This window comes from Ochotona curzoniae, unplaced genomic scaffold (assembly GCF_017591425.1).
Source record: "Ochotona curzoniae isolate NIBS_2020 unplaced genomic scaffold, NIBS_Ocur_1.0 contig_43, whole genome shotgun sequence".
Lineage (NCBI taxonomy): Eukaryota > Metazoa > Chordata > Mammalia > Lagomorpha > Ochotonidae > Ochotona > Ochotona curzoniae.
The window spans coordinates 913,774-934,411 of NW_024466218.1; the positions used below are offsets into that span (position 1 = coordinate 913,774).

The 20,638-nt window shown below is 47.1% G+C and overlaps 1 protein-coding gene across 1 annotated transcript in view; it reads left to right on the plus strand.

The window, feature by feature from the left end:
- GATA6 (GATA binding protein 6) overlaps window positions 1–19,063 on the plus strand; it is a 29,693-nt gene extending 10,630 nt beyond the window's left edge. The window contains exons 5-7 of the mRNA XM_040984791.1: window positions 355–442; window positions 535–638; window positions 18,508–19,063. Of these exons, the coding sequence (XP_040840725.1) occupies window positions 355–442; window positions 535–638; window positions 18,508–18,675 (360 nt within the window). The 3' untranslated portion in view covers window positions 18,676–19,063. The remainder of the gene's footprint in view (window positions 1–354; window positions 443–534; window positions 639–18,507) is intronic.
- The last annotated feature ends 1,575 nt before the right edge of the window (window positions 19,064–20,638 follow it).

A 20,638-nucleotide genomic window follows, 5' to 3' on the forward strand; every position in this document is an offset into this window, starting at 1 on the left:
GGAGTGACAGTTCTAGCTAGAAACGAAACAAAGTGGGACCAAGAAAGGCAATTCTGTATCAGTAAGGGAAAGACAGGGTACCACGCGATTGCTTTTAAATTTATATGACGAAATTTATATGCCAATATGTATCTACTGTGCAATCTGGCAAACCCCAGATTTTTTTTTTTTTTCGGAAGGAATTTCTACTTTTGAGGGGGTAGTCTTTGTGCACTTGAATCTATTGTACATAAAAACAGGGTTGCAATTTATGCCAGATTTGTAAATGAGGGCTTGCAGTACTGTTGTTGATTCCTTTGTTGCTTTTGCTTCAAAAAATATTTATTGAGCTAATGAGCTATGAAAAAATTCTAGGTGCCTCGACCTCTTGCTATGAAAAAAGAGGGAATTCAAACCAGGAAACGAAAACCTAAGAACATAACTAAATCAAAGTCTTGCTCTGGTAACTATCGCCAATTGCCATTTGATTGCAAGGTTTTTTTTGCCGCCCTTACCAGCAGAGTATATAATACGTATTTATCTTGACTGTTGCAGGTAATAGCAATAATTCCGTTCCTATGACTCCAACTTCCACCTCCTCCAACTCAGATGACTGCAGCAAAAACACTTCCCCCACCACGCAACCCACAGCCTCAGGGGTAAGTGTAAAAACCAGTGTAGAGCAACTTCTATGAAGCGAGTTTGTGGGTTGCTCTCGCAAGTTATCTTGAAATTTTATCTTATCTTGTGGTTCAATAATCTAAACCAACAATTCAGTTTAGTTAGTTGATACCTAAGAATAGTTTTTAGAGGAAATTACATTTGAATGTCAACAAAATGACAAATGTAAGTGCTTTACAGACCTCTTAATTAAGATCCATATCACTTTTTTATGGTTAAATTAACCTAAGTGAAAGTAAGGAGTTTTGGTTTGAGGAGCTTTCAGTTGTTTTATTTCTGGGTTGTTATTCGTGCTGTTAAGTGAGAATTTCAGAGACGGACTGGGAAAGCCGCGGCTTTCACGGGCCCCTGGACCCTTGTCCTTTGAAAGGAGGTGCTTTCTCGCGTGACAGCAGTTCCAGCTGTGCTGCCAGCGGAGCTGCCGCCTCGCTCTTCCTTCCCTCGGTCCTGCGTTTGCACCTCCGGCCGCGCCTTGGCTGATCCGTGGAGAGCCCAGGATCCCTGGGAGGTGCTGGCGCGTGGGGGTTGCGAAGGTCACCGAGTGAGTTCTTGAAAACTGATTAGGAGAGCTGTCCTGCTGTAATGTTTAACTGGGAAGCTCTTAACACACACACACACACACACAACACAACAACAGCAACAACAACAAGCAAGCAAACAAAGCAAGCAAGCAAACAAAAAATCCCTTAACGATCTTAAGACTCAGGGCAAAGACCTGGTAATCAGAATATTAAAGTGTGCCTCAGTGATTTTTAAGGATTCTGTTTTTGAGATAAACATCAACATTTAAAGCCCCACCTACATGGTAATTGCTTCTGTAGTTTCAACCCTGCATTTGTTTAGGGTACTTTCTTTTAAATTTTTGTTTGTTTAGGGTACTTTAATAAAATACTACAAATTCCGGCCCCCAGCCTGAATTAAGTCCTCAACTGGAGGTGGGGCTTGGAAAAAAATTCTTACACACGAGTGCCTCAGGTAAAATCGAAAGTGCTGCCCCTGAGCTGTTGGGGAACCACAGACTTGATGGCTGTGATTAAAAAACAAAAACTAATTATTTACTTCTTGGCCCACCCACTCATTTTCTACAAGACCACGGTTGTTTATGGGAAGGAAACCTTCAGTTGGTTGGTCATTTGTAGGTTATTAAGAAATGCTTCAGGTATTTATAAAGATGGACTGAGTGTGTGTGTGTATGGTCCCTTAGAACACTTGTAGGGAAATGAAGATCAAAATCCTTTAAGAATATTCTTACTCCTAAGTCGTCAGAGAAATTTTGTGGTTGAAGGAGAGAAGCTGTGTGTGGGTTTTCCAGGGTGCAGAGGGAGCCGCAGGTCTCCCTTTTGGCCTTGGCTCTCCCAGCCCAGTGGGGATTTGCTGTCAAACTTTCAAGCCACTTTCACAGGTAGACATCTACTGGCTGGGGTGTGGCAAAGGCCCGATTTGAATAATGGATGGGGTCTATCTAGGTGGGGCTGAGTTTTGCTTTGGTAGTTTTGTGTTGTAAAGTTTCCCAAAGTGTTAGCAAATCCAATCTGGTGCCCCCCTATGGCACAGAGGAAATTTCATTCTTTTGGAAGGAGTAGGGGTTGGGCTGGCGGAGGAGCGGGTCGAGTTCACCTCCTGTTGCTGCCCTGGGACCTCTCCTGTCCACCCCAGGCATGGCCCCGGGGGCTTCTGCTGTGAGCTGTTGCCCATCCCTCCTGTAGCTCAGCCAGTCTCCACAGGAGCTGGGAAGCCAGTGGGGGCTGGGTGGGCCCAAGGTGTTGCTGGCAATTTCTTGGTGAAGAGGGGATGGGCAGAGGAGGGTTTATCTCCCTGCCCCCCCTCCCCTCTTCCACCAGGGAATGACTCTTTCCCACTGTATTTTGTGCTGCACCTGGGCTCTTAGGTTCCTGGGGTCACTATAAGCACCCCCTGAGCCGTGGGGTTGGATCCAGGCCTACTTGTCGGGAGAAACTGAGTGGTGTTCCCTGCCTGTTCCTGGGGAGGCAAGGCCCCTGCGTGCCCTCCTCTGGGGAGTGGGAAGTGAGAGATCTTCTGTGTGACAGCTGAGGAGCTGTGCAGAGCATGCTGGAGGCATCCCTTGCCAGCAGCTGGCAGAAGCGTTTTTTAAACAGTGGCTGTGTTGACAGTGTTGTGTCATTTTGCCATTCTGGTCACAGCGTGAGGTGCTGGAGGGCAGCTGGCTCTGTGAATGGCTGCCCATAAGATTGGGTGAAATGCAGTAGGTGAAGAAACCATGGGACCCCCGGATCAAGGTGCTATTTGGTGCGTTTGTTGTTTAGCAAATGTGTGTGTTACAAGTGTGCACGTCCTTGGTTGGCTGAATTTCAATAGCAATCAGGTACAAAACCAAGGGCATTGTCAGGCAGCCCTAAGAAACAGGGAGGGGACCTGACATTCGTGCATTTAGAGATGGAAATGGCATCAGGATTGCTTTTCTTTTAAAGATCCTGAATGATTATCGGGAAATCAAAATGCCCAGATTGCACCTGTGGGTTTGAACATCTTTAGAAGTCATTTGGCAGTTATGGGTACTGTCTCCAGTAGGCTTCTTTCAGGTCCTAAGGCCTGACAGAGGTATCCCCCACCTGCCTTGGTGGTAGACCTCTTACCTGATGGTGCCATGTCCCGGTCGGGGAGCTAGGCTCCTGAGCTTTCTTGGCTGGTATGTGGGGACCCACAGGAGGCTGCCCTGGGTGTTGGTGCTGGGAGTTGGGCATCCAGGCCTCCCCTCCTGGACAGCCCTGGACAGTGGGCAGGATCCCCGGCTGGTGGGCCAGCCGGGACATGCGCTGAAATGTCCAGCATGTTATGTTGCTCAGCATGCTTTCTCTATGGGACTGGTTGCATGTCCCGGCCTTCGGTGCTTGTTTAAAGTAAACATTCTTCTTTCTGACCTGAGTCATCAGTATGACCTGGCCACCTCCCGACTCGGTTTCTCCTTGTTGTCAGCAGTGTGCACATGTTGGATGGAGAGCAAGCAGCCTCCTGTCTGAGACTGGCATTACAACATTGCCTGTTGTGTTCTTTTGGATTCGTTGTGCTTTTTACAGGAATTGCTAAGTTCAATTAATTTCTTGTCAAAAGCAGTCATTTTGGCAAGAAATGATCCCGTACACATAGGGTTACTGAGAAACGTGTTTAGTTGATCTAAATAAACTAAATACATTTTTTGTCATTATAATGTATTATTATTATTTTTAATTGGAAAGGCAGATATACAGAGAGAAGGAGATACAGAGAGAAAGATCTTCCATTCACTGGTTTACTTCCCAAGTGACTGCAAAGGCAGGATGGAGCTGAGCTGATCTGAAGCCAGGAGCTTCTTCTGAGTCTCCCACACAGGTGCAGGGTCCCAAGACTTTGGGCCGTCTTGGACTGCTTTTCCAGGCTACAAGCAGGGAATTGGAAAGGAAGCAAGCAGTTGGGACCTGAGCTAGTGCCCATATGGGACCCCTGCAGTTGCAAGAAGATTTAGCCACTAGGCTATTGCGCGAGGTCTCCCGAGTTAATTTTGCTGAGGTTACTTTTAAAGCCATTAGGAGGAAAATGTGGTAACTTGGTCCGTGGTCTCATAAGATTTAAAAGGTAGCCCCTTCATGTTCTTATCTTCCTGTGTCTTACGACTTAACATTTGAAAAGTTCAAGGATATTTTATATAAAATTTATATAGTCCAACCCCAGAACCTCATAGATAAAGCGTTTTAGTAACTTCAAATAGCAAGGTTGATTTGGTGAAATTAGCCATCAGACTTCAAGTCTGAGATTAAGTAATCACTGAATACACTTTGCCTGTCTAAACACAGTTTCTATAAATACTTAAAAAAAATCAAGCCTGTTTAAGTTCGTATTAAGACTGGAGGTAGTGATGATGTCATCATTAAACCTTTGTGTGGGCTCTAAAAGTTCATAGAAGAAATGCAGATTATGAAATAACTGCGTGGATCTCAGGAATTTTGCACCAGAATAAAATGTTCATTCCATTTTCCATGAACTTGCTGAAGTTCCTGCTGTAGCACAGCAGTCCCTGGGGAATTTTGTTTGGCCCTGCAGCTTTTGAACAGATTGCCCTGAGGGGGGCACTGTTTGCAGTTGAGCGAAGCTGGGTCCCAGGCCTGGCTTTGTTCATGATGGTGGCCGCGTGAGCCAGGCATGGGCGTCCAGACCGCTCTGGCCAGATGAGGAAGCGCTTCAAGGAGAAACCAAAGTAAAATGGCTTCCTGGACTTAGTTGGGCAGGAATTTTTCTTATCCAGTTGTTTGAGAGGGGGAGAGAGCGCGCATTCCCACACCCCAAATGCCCACCATGTCCCTCTCCTCCCGTCCCCCCAGGAACTGGGTTAGTCCTAAACCAGAAGCTGGGGGCTCAGTCCATGTCTCCTTCGTGGGTAACAGGGACCTCATTTTTGTGCCATCACTGTTGCCTCCCAGGGTGTTGTGCCAGGGCAGATGAACAAACGTAGGTACACCTGTGTAGGATGAGGGCATTTAAATCAGTAGGCCAAACACCCACCCCTACCTAGTTGGGCAGGGCTTTTGAAGGGAGAAGTTGGGAAAGACGGAGGTTTTCTGACAGAATGTGACAATCCGTGGAAGTGAGAGATGGTTTTAGGAGTTCAGCGTGACTGGAGCCTAGACTTTAAGAAGCCAAAGGCAGGAAATGAAGCTGACAAAATACATACCAAGTAGGTATTTTCAAATATTAGTGTAGGGCCAGCCTACAGCAGGGCCCAGACCATGTTCATCTTCTAAGTGGTGGACTACACCTAACCACTGCTTTGATGTCAAATGTGTTCTCTGTATGTCCGAGTCCAAGAATGAAAACCATGTTCCTTGGGAGCATCTCGATAACTGATGCAAGCAGATGCTGGCAAGCCCCTGCTTGTCTATTTCCTGCTCACGGAGCAGCTCCTGGGAGCTAAGTGTGCGCACTGACCTCACACACTCACCGGAGCGGCTCTGACTGCAGGCTGCCTGGCTACCCATGCTGATGGGGACGCTGTGCCAGTGAGAGAAGTTACTCACTGCTGCCATTCATGGTGCAGAAAGGTGGGCTTCATCCCAGGGCCATTGCTCCCTGGTTCTGTGTCCCCCAGCCTCTCGGTGAGGTGTCTGTGTGGTTGCTCCTGTTCCATATCCCTGCTGGGATGCCCTGTGGCTTGGTCCAGACCTGTTCTCTCCACTGCCGTGCTCAGGCTGTGTGGTGGGTAAGGGTGTGTGGCCGTAGCTTGTCATGCCCCTTGCTGGGGTGAGTCTGGGTGGGCACTATAAGGACTCCTGACGAACACACAGCCACCTTGCAGACGTGTGTTTAACATTCTTAGGGATTCTGTTTTCTGTATGAATGTTAGTCCCCTTTGTTCAAAAATGGAACATGCCACATTAGTTCTGGAGCTTTGCATTTCGCACTGGGAGGGAAATTGCTTGTCGGCAGGCTTGAACCCACTCTTCGTGAAGTGGAAACACTTTGGCTAGTAGTTCCTGCTAAAGAGCTGCAAGGTGCCGTCCTGAAGGACTTGGCGTGGTTCTTTCACAGAGACTTGACCATGAAGGTGGAAGGGGAATGGGGGAGCAGCTGCAGCAAAGAGGTTCCTGGGCTGGAGCAGAAAATGAGCACTTTGTTCTCGAATGTTCCGTAGTCTTCCCCCTACTTTCTCACTTGAGAGAGGGGCTTCTGTCAGGTGCTTTTTATGTGCCAAGTGCCCGCTGCACGCTTTCTCTTTCATCTTTCTGAATGGGATTACAGGAGGTGGAACTCGGTCCCAAGGCCATGCCTCCAATTAAGAGGTGGGGTTTTATTTGGCCCTAGGCCTCTGCCACTACAGCATAGCAGGTGATGTGTGTAACTAGTCCATCTCTTTGAACTCTTTCTTAAAGAAGTTGTACTAATGTTGATGAGTTCATTTCAATGTCAAACGTCCTTCCACTGAAGCAGGTGGGACTATAGAATAAGACGTGATTTGCTTGTGACCAAGCATGTTAAGCCCTGCCTGTAAATTTTTAAAATGAACATTTTTCTTATCAATAAAATGTATGGCAACGTCACACAGTCTGGAAATTGGATAATATCAGGTAGAAAAATGATTGTATTAACAGTACGATTGCGGGTATTACTGAACTACAACGTATTGTGGTTGACACACCTAATGTGCTTCTTGCAAGGTTAAATGTCAGAGAAGAGTGCAGCAGGAGCAGTTCTTCCAATGGTGTGGTTTAATTCCACACTCAGTGCCTGATGTTTTGTACTTTCTCAATGTTACAGTTGTCTTCAGTTAATTTTTATGAAATCATTAAAAAAAAAAGCAATTCTTAAATATATACCCGACTCCTTCCCCCTCCCAGTGTATTGCCCAATCTTTTCTAAAAGAATTAAAAAAAGAGTTAAATATATCATTAATCTCCCACAGGGGTCTGAGAGAGAGAGTTGTGGTTAGGGCTTATTATTGCCTCATTTATAAACCAGGATCCCGAGTGACTCCATCAGGTCACAAAACGAGCCCGTGTTGAAGTCGGGGCTGGAACCGACGTCTCCTGCCTCCCGGGCCGGCTCTGTTACCACTCCCAGGGAGTTGACCAATCATCACGGTTATTAATATCCCACTTGCCACTTGCTACAAGCCATGAACATAAATATTTTGTTGGCATTTTATCTTGATGCTCCCTGTGTGCCAGGCTCCCCTCTTTTTTCTTTGTTCACAGCCCCTTTTAATAACTCATGTCCCTGTCTGACCATGTCTCCAGTGAAAGTCTCCAGCGAAAGTCATATGTCACCCCAGTGGGGAAGTGTTGGCCAAGTGGAGTGAACATGCTTTTCTTTCTCTCGCAAGGCTTTTTCTAGAGGTTCTGTGTGTGTGTGTTTCAGAGACAGAGAAGTGGGGAGGACAGAAATGAGTCATTAGAAAATATTTTACACTGTTACCGCCCAATGGATTTGTGTGTTTTTTTGGGAGACAGTGAAGTTGTGTTGGCTTTTAAGTAGTGTGGAATTCATATGTTCATCTGATGTATTGCAGAGCTGTGGTTTATGCTTAAATGACTCCTGATTACAATCTGAAAGCCAGGGCCCGGCACAGTGGCCAAGCAGCTAAAGTCCTCACCTTCAACGCACCAGGATCCCATATGGGCGCCAGTTCTAATCCCGGCAGCTCCATTTCCCATCCAGCTCCCTGCTTGTGGCCTGGGAAAGCAGTTGAGGACGGCTCAAAGCTTTGGGATCCTGCACCCACATGGGAGATCTGGAGGAAGTTCTTGGCTCCTGGCGCTCTGGATCAGCGCAGCATTGGCCATTGCGCTCACTTTGCGAGTGAATCATGAGACAGAAGATTTTCCTCTCTGTCTCTCCTCTTCCTATATTATATATCTGACTTTGTAATAAAAATAAATAAATCTTTTAAAAAATGTCAAACAAAATTTAAAAAAGCAATCTGAAGGTCAGAGTAAAACTGAAAGAGTAAGGGTAGACAGCAGTTGCTTGCTTTGTCAGGTGGCCTCATCTTAGGACACAAATTTGCCTTGCAACTTACAAATTTTTTGCTTTTTTGTCATCCTCTATAAAAATACACAAATTTTGTCACAACACATGAAATAACGTTACGGGAAAACATGGCCAAATTTAAGAAATCTGGCTTAGAATGCTCCGAAATGTTATTGCTAAATGAATCTTCGAAGAAAATGAATTCCTTTACTGGAACAAAAGTAATTTATTATGCATTTCCTGGGTGTCTGCCAAAAGAGTTACTAGCAGCATGGAGACCTAGTGATGTGAATTAAATACAGTCTGAGCTCTGTGCAGGTTTAGGCCTATTCGTTAATCCCTGAAAATTTCAATAATTAAAAAAACAAGACATCTCCAAAGACACTTAGCAAAGTGACAATTCGGAAACAAGTTGCCTATCACACGTCTTAATGACAAGCCCAGTACTTAGAATCTTTGAGATTGAGGATGAACATAATTTGTGTGTGTGTGTGTGTGCTTTTTAAAAAAATTTATTTGATAAACATGATTTCCTTGGCTCCAGATTTTAAGAAAGGCTTGAACAACTACATCATAAAGCCTTGCCTCCATCGCCCTGTTGGGGTCCTAGGCGTGGTTGGCTCTAGGTCAGTGAATGATGACTGATTTGTGGTGTGTTGTTCCTTTCGTTGTTGGGCAGTGTAGGGTCTTGCCTGAGCCCCTGGGCGTGTGTTCCGGAACCGGAGTTCAGTTCCGCTGCTCATTCTGTGATGAAGCACCGATGCAGGCAGCTGGTGCCAGCATGACTCCTGCCCGAATGACTGGAGCACACTGCCGAGACTTGGCCTCTGCTTTCCTCCCCTCTGGAAAAACTCTTCAAGCATTTATTTATTTATTTATTTATTTATTTTGCTGGTGAGAGATGCCCGAGGACCTTTGAAGCTCAAGAAATACAGTTTTATATAAGCACTTTTTTTGCAGGTCACTTTTAGTTAGACTCCCAAGATATCAGGGAGAGATCTTGACTTTTCCAATGGAGAAATGTGGAGAGATGGCGTGATGCTGTTAAGATGCTGGTAATTGATTCCTATCTCTCTGGTAGGAGACAGATTTCATTCCTCCCAGGGCTTAGTGGCCTCCTGATGCTGTCAGGTTTGCATGCATTGTGGATGCTGCCTGGAGCAGTGGCTGAGGTGTGCTTTGTCATCCGGAGGGGGAGATTCAGGTGCTGGTCTAGTCTTGATATCAAAGGAGAGATGGGTGATTGGGGCACTGGGTTAACTGTTGTTTGTGACTCCAGCATCCCTCATCAGAGCACAGGTTCTAGGTCCAGCTCCCTCCTGTGCCTGGGAAGGTGGCAGATGATCCAAGCGTTTGCACCCCTGCGACACAGGTGGAAGACCTGGCTTATTAAGTTCCAGGAACCTGTCTTGAATCTGTACCGGCCCCTGCCCTTGTGACCGTCTGGGAAGTCAGTCAGCCTGTGGAAGAGCTCAGCCATTCCTGGTGGATGGTAATCCACTAAGTTTCAAATCCTGCCCCAGGATCCTTTGCTACTTTATTTGAAGAGAACAGACTATTCTCTTCTAGTGACCCATTTCCTTTAGTCACCTTCAAGTGGGATAAACCCCTTGCAGTTTGTATTTGTTCATCAGGAACATATTTTGAAAAGGTAGTGGAATAATGACAATGTAAGCATTTTGTTCCTGTACACAGGAGAGAAATATTCTCTATCCTTGTAAACAGCAGCATCTTCTGTGGATGCCACCCCCGGGGCCAAAGGGGCAGTCAATGAGATTCCCAGGAAAGGATTGACTATGGCTGTGAACAGTGGATTAAGCTGCTGTGTATCAGTATTCCATATAAGCACTGGTGCATGGCACTGTTGCTTTATTCCGCCCCCCCCCGCAACATTTATTTATTTTTATTGGAAAGGCATATTTATAGAGAGAAGGAAAGACAAAAAAATCTTCCATCTGCTGGTTCATTCTGCAGGTAGCTGCAATGGCCCAAGCTGAGCTGATTTGAAGCCAAGAGCCAGGAGCTTCTCCCAGATCTCCTACATGGGTTCAGAGCCCAAAGGTCCTGGCCATCCTCCACTGCCTTCCCAGGTCACAAGCTGGGAGCTCAAAGGGAAGTGGAGCACCTGGGACATGAACTGGTGCCTGTGTGGGATCCTGGAACATGCAAGGCGAGGACTTTAGCCACTGAACCATCACATGGGACCTGTTGTTTCACATTCGATCCAACTCCCAGCTTTTGGCCTGGTAAAGACAGCAGAGGACTGCTTAAGTGCTTGGGCTCGTGCACCCCCACATGGGATACCCGGATGAAGCTCCCGGCTGCTGACTTTTGCCTGTGCCGGCCTGGCTGTTTTTGGCAAATATCTCTCTGTCTCTCCTTTTCTCTCTCTGCCTTTCTTTTTTTTTTTTTTTAAAGATTTATTTTTATTATTTTTTATTGGAAAGGCGGATATACAGAGAGGAGAGACAGAGAGGAAGATCTTCCGTCCGATGATTCACTCCCCAAGTGAGCGCAACGGGCCGATACTATGCCGATCCGAAGCCAGGAGCCTCTTCCGGGTCTCCCACGCGGGTGCAGGGTCCCAAAGCTTTGGGCTGTCCTCGACTGCCTTCCCGGGCCACGGGCAGGGAGCTGGAAGGGAAGCGGGGCTGCCGGGATTAGAACCGGCGCCCATATGGGATCCCGGGCGTGCAAGGCGAGGACTTAACCACTTGCGCCACCGCGCCGGGCCCCTCTCTGCCTTTCAAATATATCCAGAGAGAGAGAGAGGAGAGAGAAAGCTAAGGGCAGCACGACCTTCCTTTGGAAGAGAAAGTGTGTTCATTTACTTTGTTAAGCTCATGGAAGAATCTGAAAGTTTCAGGTGATGGTCAGTTTTCCCAAGTGCTAGGGGAGGCAGAAACTTTGTGAGTTTATGTCATCCACTTTTAAATAAATAATCACCGAGTCGACTTTGCATCTGGCACTCAGATGAGAGCAGACTTGCATAGCTGGGCAGGATGGCTGGCCCAGAGTTGGCCCTGGAGCAAGGGAGGGCAGCAGCACCTGGAAGTGACCTCACCCACCCTTGCCCTGCTTGCCGTGTCTGTCTGCCTGGCCAGCTCAAGGCCGCTCTGAGCCGAGAGCACAGAGGCATGATCACACCCTTGTTTTCTTCCTCTGAAGTGAAATGTATGTGTTGATTGTCGATGCGCACTTCGGGTCTTCATAATGTGTGTTTCCATTGTCTTTTTTGAAAATCCCTCATTGATGGTTTTTTTTTTTTTTGTTTTTTTTTTTTAAGATTTACTTACTTTTGTTTGACAAGTGGAAAGAGAGAGAGAGATCTTCCATTTGCTGGTATACTTCCCACATGATTGTAACAGTCTAAAGCCAGGAGCTAGGAGTTTCTTAGGGGGTCTGATATGGGCACAGGGGCCCAAGGACTTGGGCCAGCTTCTGCTGCTGCTTTTCCAGGCCGTAGCAGAGAGCTGGATTGAAGTGGAGTTGCTGGGACTGGAACCAGCACCCATATGGGATGCTGCCCCTTCAGGGAGAGGCTTAGTTTGCCATGTACTGTGCCATTACCTGGATTTCCTAGATATCCCTATCAGAAGTGAGTAAGGGAAAGGAGAAGAAAGAAGTCGCATTACTGGGAGTCCTCCAGGAGCCAGGCACTCTGCAAGGTGTTTGACTACATGCATTTATCAAAACAGACACCCTTAACTTTTCAAATAAATGCCCCAAACCAGTGAAGACTCATTCTCACAGAAAATATCTAGGTGATTTGAAGATGAACTATGTTAGGGCTGGCATTGTGATGCTGTGGGTTAAGCTGCTGCTTGCTACACTCTCATTCCAGAGCTGAGCACTGGTCGAGACCTGGCTGCTCTACTGCTTATGGCACCTGGGAAAGCAGCAGAGGCTAACCCTGTCACCCATGTGGGAGACCTGGATGGAATTTCTGGCTCCTGGTTTTGCTCTGACTCAGCCCCGACTGCTCTGGCCATTTGGGGATTAAACCAGCAAGTGGAGGAGCTCTTTCCTGCCCTCCATCCTCTCTGCCCCTCTGCCTTTCAAATAAATAAAATAAATCTTATAACAATAAAGAGCTGTGCCAAGTTCCCAGGCCAGGGGATATTTTCCATGTCCCAAGCGACAGCAGCCCAAGTGCTCCCTGAAGTCATTTATTCCTTTCGGAGGGAGTTTTCCAGCCCGGCTGCCCTGCCTGTCTCCCACCTAACCTGGCTAAGCCCAGGCTGGGTCTGCTGCTGATAACACATCCTTTCAACAGGAAGTGCCTCCATTTTCAGCTGTCTGTGGGAGGGTGGAGGGCAGATAAGCTGTGAATGGAAACAGAGCAGATTTCTGCTCCACCCCTGTATTGCACTTTGATCAGAGAGTGAGAGAGAGAGAGCAGGTCGGGTGCCTGGCCTCTCCTGCGCTGCCTGCTGGGAGGAGCTAGGGTCGGTGGCGCCGCGCGTGCCTTCTCAAAGCGCTCCTTCCTACCTTGGCTTGGCAATGCTTACTTAGCTGGGTATAGGATAGAGAAGTGCCAGGGTCTGAATTAGCTTTCTCTGAAGTGTTCCTTGAGATACTGGGAAGATTTTAATTAGCTGAAAATTTAGGCTTTTGTATATGGTAGATCCAAGATGGTCATATATTTATCGGCTTTTTCCTCTCGCCAAACTATCTTGGAGGAGGGGAGAGGGGCTTAGAAGAATGTTATGATCAACAGCCCATTCCCTAGAGAGAATTGCTATGCCATGTGTAGACCTTTTTTTTTTTTTTTTTTTTTAATTGATGGCGGTTTTGAGAACTTTTTCCTCTGCTTCAGGGTTGCAGTGTGTTCTGTGCAGCTGGTCCAGCATAGAGATGGTTTTGGGGACACAGGGTTGACCTCGCCTCTGCTAGGATTCTGCTGGCCCAGCTGTTTCAGGACACTTCTAGGATGACTCACCTCAAGTGCTTGTGCCTTGTTCTTCCGCACACTGCTCATGTCTTGGGTTCTTTTTTAAGGCTAGATTGCAGATTGCAGTACGCCATTCAACAGAAATATTCAGAGGAGTAAGCATGGGTGAAAGACAGGTGGCTCCTTAATTCTCCCCATCATGTCCTGGGTCTCCTTGTGAGAGCTGTGCCTGTGTGTGGAGAAGTTGTGATTGTGACAAAAAATTCATATCCTGCCGTTCTTCGTTTGACATCATAGTCTGGAATTTTTTCCGTCTTGCTACATGATCTTATTATTTTTAATAATTGCTTAATAGTTCGCTGAGCGGATATGCCCTGCTTTTCCAAACCATTCCCATATTATTGAGCCATCAGATTGTTTCCATGGTTTCCACTATTATAAGGAATGCTGCAATGGATGGCTTCCTGTGCGGAGCCTTTCCCTTCTTTTAAATGGTTTCCTTAAATACATTTCCAGAAGTGAAATCACAGGGTTAGGTAGGGCATACGCTCCTGGAGGGCTTTTGACGTGGCTGCTAACAACTTTGTATAAGGGCTGGGGTCAGAATATATTCCCAGCAGCTAAGGAGCTGGCATTAGTCCTGCAGCATCAGCCTTCTACAGTGTTTCACATTTCAATACTATATTTAAAAATAATGCTTCAAGTCCAGTTGCCCTTCTTTTCTGAACAATTTGGCTATTGCTTTTGGTTTCAAGTGAGTGAATGTTTTCACAGGCACATGTCACTTGAGTTAATTTGGATGGTTGACCCTTTGACAATGGGACCCTTGGTCTGCTGTAGAGAAGAATGGAGTGCACGGTCTGAAAAAGGCAGTAGCTATTTCAACAGGTGGCGTTGGTTATTGCTTAGGTATGAGAGCAACAGTCAAGGTATTGATTGCTTTAATGTGGCTTGTTTGGGAGAGAGTCAATGAGTCTTTTTGAGTGACAGCAGAGTGCGTTGGTTCAGTGTCTGAAGAACTATCACTAGTGCCAGGAGAGGGTTATCCGGAAAGCAGTACCCATCTGGCTCAGAATGGTCAACCTGACCTTGGCTCCTGCCCTGTGGTGGTGTGTAGCTCACCTGGACTGGCAGACAGAATTGGGGGGATCAATAATAGAGTTCTTTAATCACAGTAAGAAAAATGACAGCTCAAACTTAGGTCATCACCACTATGGCTAGACAGGGCTTTACCCATGTTAACGAATGCGTCACCACTGGTGACACAGGTGCACTGTATGGGTAAGAAGGTTGAGGCATGCCCAGCCCTCTGCAGGCTCTCTGGCCAGCCTTTTGCTGAGTCCTTCCCTTTTGAACAGGCCAAGGTGGTGTCTCATCACATGCCCTTTCTGGAATCTTCTCTTCCTGAATTGCTCCCTTTTAAGTAATATTTAACAGGGCAAGGTGTTTTGCTGACATATTTACAAATGTGACCTCATTTGCTAGTCACAGCTGTGCTAGGACCAGGGAGGTGGCGGTACCTGGCAGGGACTGAGTCAGGATGTGACTTTGGAGCCCAAGCTCACTTCTACCAAGCAGGCTGCTGTGGGTCCTTGTCCCTTGTGATTCTTTCTATGATTCTTTTTTTTTTTTTTTAAAGATTTATTTTGATTATTTTTTATTGGAAAGGTGGATATACAGAGAGGAGAGACAGAGAGGAAGATCTTCCATCCGATGATTCACTCCCCAAGTGAGCCGCAACGGCCGATACTATGCCGATCCGAAGCCAGGAGCCTCTTCCGGGTCTCCCACGCGGGTGCAGGGTCCCAAAGCTTTGGGCTGTCCTCGACTGCTTTCCCGGGCCACAGGCAGGGAGCTGGAAGGGAAGCGGGGCTGCCAGGATTAGAACCGGCGCCCATATGGGATCCCGGACGTGCAAGGCGAGGACTTAACCACTTGCGCCACCGCGCCGGGCCCGATTCTTTCTATGATTCTATTATTATTATTATTATTATTAGTCTAAGAGTCTTGCTCTACTTCCTTTGTTAGTCATCATAGGCAGCTGAATATCTTCCCTTTAAAAAAATTTTAATTCAGAGCAATGGAAACAGAAAAGGTGAGAGAGAAACAGAGAGAGACATATGCCTTTCACCACTGATTCACCCCTGAAAGGTCGCTGAGACCCAAGGCTGGGCCAGGCAGATGCCAGGAGCCAGGAACTCCATTCAGGCTTCTCCATGGTGGCAGGGACTGGGTGCTTGAGCTTCACCTGCTGCCTCACAGACACATGAGCATGAAGCTGGATCAGAAATAAAGCCAGGACTAAATCCCACGGCTTCTAATATGGGATTTGGGTGTCCCAAGCAACAGGCTTAACCCATTATGTCCTGTTGCCTGCCCTGTCAACTTTTTATTTCCCAGAGTATGTGTGTTGGCTCCCCACACAGCCTGCAAGCTCCTAGCCATGTCTGTTTTTATTTCCTGTTTTTTTGTTGCTGACCGTGATGGTGACCTAGACCCTCCCACTATGCAGTACTTCCTGGTGGACTAGTTCATGGGCCAATGCAGGTATCCTGTCTGTCTCCTCCATTTCACTAAATAACGCGTGCTGTGGCAAAGTCAGAAGCAGTCAGGTATACACACTCTTCTGGAGTGGGCCTATCAGTGCAGAGTTGGCAGTGCCCAAATTTGGTGGGAGGGAGCCTCATCTTTTTTGTAGTTGATTATCACGCTTTTGCTTATTTGGGGAGGGGAAGCTAAATCTGGACAAACATTGGATTTGCATTTCGTGGGGTTCGTGGATGTAGGGGCTGAAGTGATCACCATGTTTTAAAAGTGGGACCAAACTCGCAGCAGTCAGTTGGTCTGACAAGATGATTCCTGGCATTTCAAAACTTGCACAGGAGTCCGTTTTACAGTTTAGACACCTGAGTAACTGCTGTCCAGAGCTCTCACTCGGGCACAGCACTGTGGCCTAGCAGCTAAAGTCCTCGCCTTGAATGCGCCAGGATCCCATATGGGCTCTGGTTTTAATCCCGGCAGTCCTGCTTCCCATCCAACTACCTGCTTGTGTCCTGGGAAAGCAGTCGAGGACGGCCCAAAGCCGTGGGACCTTGTACCTGTGTGGGAGACCTGGAAGAAGCTCCTGGCTTCAGATTGGCTCAGCTCCAGCCATTGTGGCCACTTGGGGAGAGAATCATTGGATGGAAGATCTTCCTCTCTCTTTCCTCCTCCTGTATATCTGCTTTTGCAATAAAAATAAGTAAGTATTTTTTTTTTTTTTTTTTTAAAGAAGCTCTCACTTTGCACATGTGCTATTTAAGACAAAAAAGCTGGTTCAGGTGTTTAGGTACTACTTGCTGTAGGGTTTTCAGGTCCCTAATTTTGCTAGAAGAGTGAAGGATTTATGCCTCATGCAAGGGGTGTGTGTGTGTGTGTGTGTGTGTGTGTGTTTGGGGAGGGATTCTGGGAAGGCACACACCAACTTACGTGACCAGATCTGGTGATCTTACCCTGCAAAACCCTGCCTTGCAGTCCCTTGCAGTTACTGTGATGGCTAGAGAACAACCCAAATCCTGCCTGGAAGAAATAGAGGTGGGCCCGATGCAATGGCTTGATTGGCTAATCCTCTACCTTGCAAGCACTAGCATCCCATGTGGATGTTGGTTCATGTTCTGGCTGCTCCGCTTATATCCAGCTCCTGGCACATGGCCTGGGAAGGCGGTGGAGGATGGCCCCAAAGCCTGGGGACCCTTCATCCACACATATGGGAGACCCAGAAGAAGCTCCTGCATTCAGAGCAGCTCAACTCTGGCCGTTGAGGTCGTGTGGAAAGTGAACCAGCGAATGGAAGATCTTTCTGTCTTTGTAACTCTGACCCTCCAATAAAAATAAATAAATCTTTTATATTTAAAAAATCAGCAAAGTGGGTCACACACAGGCCATGGAGACTCAGCATGGCTCTGTTCCATTGTGGTGCCCTGGTTTTCTCTGTTGTGAATGTAGCGTCAATGTGACCAGAATGAATGGTTGTTTAAAGATTTGTTAGAATTGTGCATGTTAAAAAAAAAAAAAAATCTCTGACCAGTAATAACAAGGATTCAGCTAATTTGTGGAACAGAATCATAAAAACTTAGAAAATTTTGAGCTTTTGAGCTGTGCGAAGGTCTGATATAAAGCACATGGTGATTTTTAAGTCTTGTTTTGAAATGCAGCTGTTATTTATATTTGAAGAAGGGAGTAAGGAGAAAGAAGAGCGGGGAGAGAGGGCTGGGGGTTGGTGCTGTGTGGTGTGGCAGGTTAAGGCTCCTTCTGTAACACCGTCATCCTATATGGAAGGGTTCATGTCCCTAATGCTGCGCTTGTGATCCACCTCCTTACTGATGAGACTGGGAAAGCTGAAGATGGTCCAGGTGCTTGGGCCCCGTAGCCACATGGGAAACCCAGATGGAGTTTCATGTTCTTGGCTTCAGCCTGGTCTGGCTCCTGCTGTTGTGGCTAATTCAAGAGTACAGCAGTGAATAGATGATCTCGCTGTGTGCATGTATGTCTCTGTCTCTCTTAGATAATTCTGCCTTTCAAATTAAAAAAAAATCTTGAGAGAAAAAAAAGTAAGTCTCCATCGATGGGTTCATTCTCCAGATACCTATAGAACAGCCAGGAATAGGCCAGGTGAAAGTTGGGAGACAAGCACTCCATCTGGGTTACCTGTATGGGTGACAGGGACCTGCATTCCTGGACCGTCTTGTGCTGCTACACACTAGCGGGAAAGCGTGGAATGGCCAGGATCTGAAGCAGGCATGCTGACATGGTGGGTGGTATGGTGGGATGTACCCCTGTGCCAGTACTCCTGTCCCTGTGCTTAGGAAATGACGCTTATGTGTGCTGTGATTCAGTGAATCCTCTTACATTTTGGTACTTATTTGAAAAACAGTGAGAGACAGACAGACAGACAGACAGAGAAGCCATCTGCTGGTTCACTCCCCAAATGGCCACAACAACCAGCAGTGGGCCAGGTGGAGGGCAGGAGCCTGGAACTCTTGGCGTCTCCCACCTAGGTTGGCACCCAAGCAAACGGGCTGCCTTCCACTGTTTTCCCAGGCACAGCAGCAGGGAGCTGGTTGGGAAGTATAGCAGCTGGGACTGGCCCTGCACTGGGATATAGGATGCCCAGGGTGGAATCCACTGTTCCACAATACCTGCTGTCTGTTCTGCAGGTCTGTCTGTCGGCCTGGGTCTTGCTGGGTGGGTGCCATCACAGTTTTTGAAGTTAACATGGAGCAGACTGGGGTTGTCCAGGGGCATCGTGCTGCACTGTGAAAAGCTGCCCGCTTACCTGCTGTGGCGGGGAGGGGCCAGGTCCACTTCCTGTTTTCCTTAGTGCTTTCTTGCTTGCTACTTGCTGCCCTGCCCTGCCTGCTCCTTTTGTGTTTGAGTGACTTGCTGGCAAAGTGATGGGTAACCGACTCTCCCCTCTTTTCTGCCCCTGTTCTGCTTAGGCGGGCGCTCCTGTGATGTCCGGCGCTGGAGAGAGCACCAACCCTGAGAATAGCGAGCTTAAGTATTCGGGTCAGGATGGGCTCTACATCGGTGTCAGCCTGGCCTCGCCGGCGGAGGTCACTTCTTCTGTGCGACAGGATTCCTGGTGCGCCCTGGCCCTGGCCTGAACCGCGCTGCTCGCGCCTGATTGGACGTTGGCAACTCTGCTGGCAGACATTCCCCACGCTGTGTGATTTCTGTGCCTTTATTTTGAAAGACATGTATTCCAGGAGAGACCGGATGGCAGAAGGGCAGAAAAGACAGGGCTGTTCTCGCCAACGGTGGTGCATACCACCTCTCTCCAGCCAGGACTGCCTCCAGCCAGCCTGGCCCTCCGAGCCACAGCCCTTGCATAGCTTCCAGAAACCCAGACTGAGGACCGAGGACCTTGCCAAGGGCAGGATTTAAAAAACGGACTGTCAGTGTATTGCCCCAGTCATGTGCTTCTTCTTCTTCACCTTCTTCTTTTTAAATTGGAAAGTCAGACATACAGACAGGAGGAGAGACAGAGAGGAAGATCTGTCTGATGGTTCACTCCCCAAGTGGCCGCAATGGCTGGAGCTGAGCCAGATCCAAAGCCAGGAGCCAGGAGCTTCCTCCAGGTATCCCACACGGGTGCAGGGTCCCAAAGCCTTGGGCCGTCCTTGACTGCATTCCCAGGCCACAAGCAGGGAGCTGGATGGGAAGTGGAGCTGCCGGGATTAGAACTGGTGCCCATATGGAATCTGGCGCGTTCAAGGCGAGTACTTTAACCGCTATGCTATGGTGCCGGGCCCATGTGCTTCTTCTGATCAATTTTGGTTGTTCCAGAATTTTCTTCATTACCTTTTCACATGCAGATTTCATATGAGTTCATGGAAAACATCATGTGAGGCCATTTGGTACACGTCTCTGGAGGTCGAGTGGGCTCCTGAGGTTTCCAATCAACACTATTGCTCATTTTTCAAGACTGCATTCTGACTGTAATGTACACTGTGACCGACGTTTCTCAAACTTCACGTTGTGACTGATCTGACGTCAGTCAGCATTTGTAAACAGGGTAGCAAACAAAATATTTTTTTTTCTTCCATGTATACAATAATTTTTTTTTTAAAAAGTGCAATTTGCGTTGCAGCAATCAGTGTTAAATCACTTGCATAAGATTTAACAGCATTTTTTTTATAATGAATGTAAACATTTTAACTTAATGGTACTTAAAGTAATTTAAAAGAAAAAAAATGTTAACTTAGACATTCTTATCCTTTGACAACTATATCCCGTTTCTATATTCCCAATTGTTCAAAGAAAAAAAAAATAGTTCAAGAACAAATCTTCTCTCAGGAAATTGCCTTTCTGCATTTGTTAAGAATTTTTATACGAGAACGCCAATAGGCCCCCTTTCTTTCACTGTGGAGTAAGTGCTGGAAAAATTGCAACAAAACTTTACTACCTAGCAGATAGCATTTGTAAATATTCTAGCCATCTGTAAACACCCTGATGAAGTCTGTATTGTGTGACTAACCTGCAGGGATGTCATTTGGCAAACTATTTCACCAGAGTTTTAAAAATAAAAGGGTCTTGTTGTCTTCTGGACAGTGAGTGTCTTCTCTTTCAGCTGCGTTTGGATGCTCCCCTGGCTGTCGATTCAGGTAGAACAGGTGCATCAGGTGCTTGCAAGCTGTCTTGAGCTACAGAGACACTGACTTACTCCCCAGATGGCTGCCAAGGCCGGGGCTGGGTCAGGAGGCTCATCTGGTTCTTTCTTGGGATGGCAGGGACCCTAAGCACTTGGACCGTCTTCTGCTGCTTTTCCCCAGGCCGTAGGCAGCTAGAGCTAGATTGGAAATGAGCCATCTTGAATCAATTCCCATGTGGGTTACATGCGTCACAGGCACTGGCTTTACCCATAATGCCAGAGTGCCAGCCCCAAGAGTTGCCCTGTTTGAGCAGTTTGATCGATTTCTTTGACATTGACATAGAGTAAGTTATCACTTTCCTATTTGTATTGGACATGTTTTATCCTCAAATTTATTTGTTTATTTGAAAGGGAGAGAGAGAAATGCTTGTTCATTGCTACGGTGGTTGGGGCTATGTGAGGTCAGTGCCAGGAGC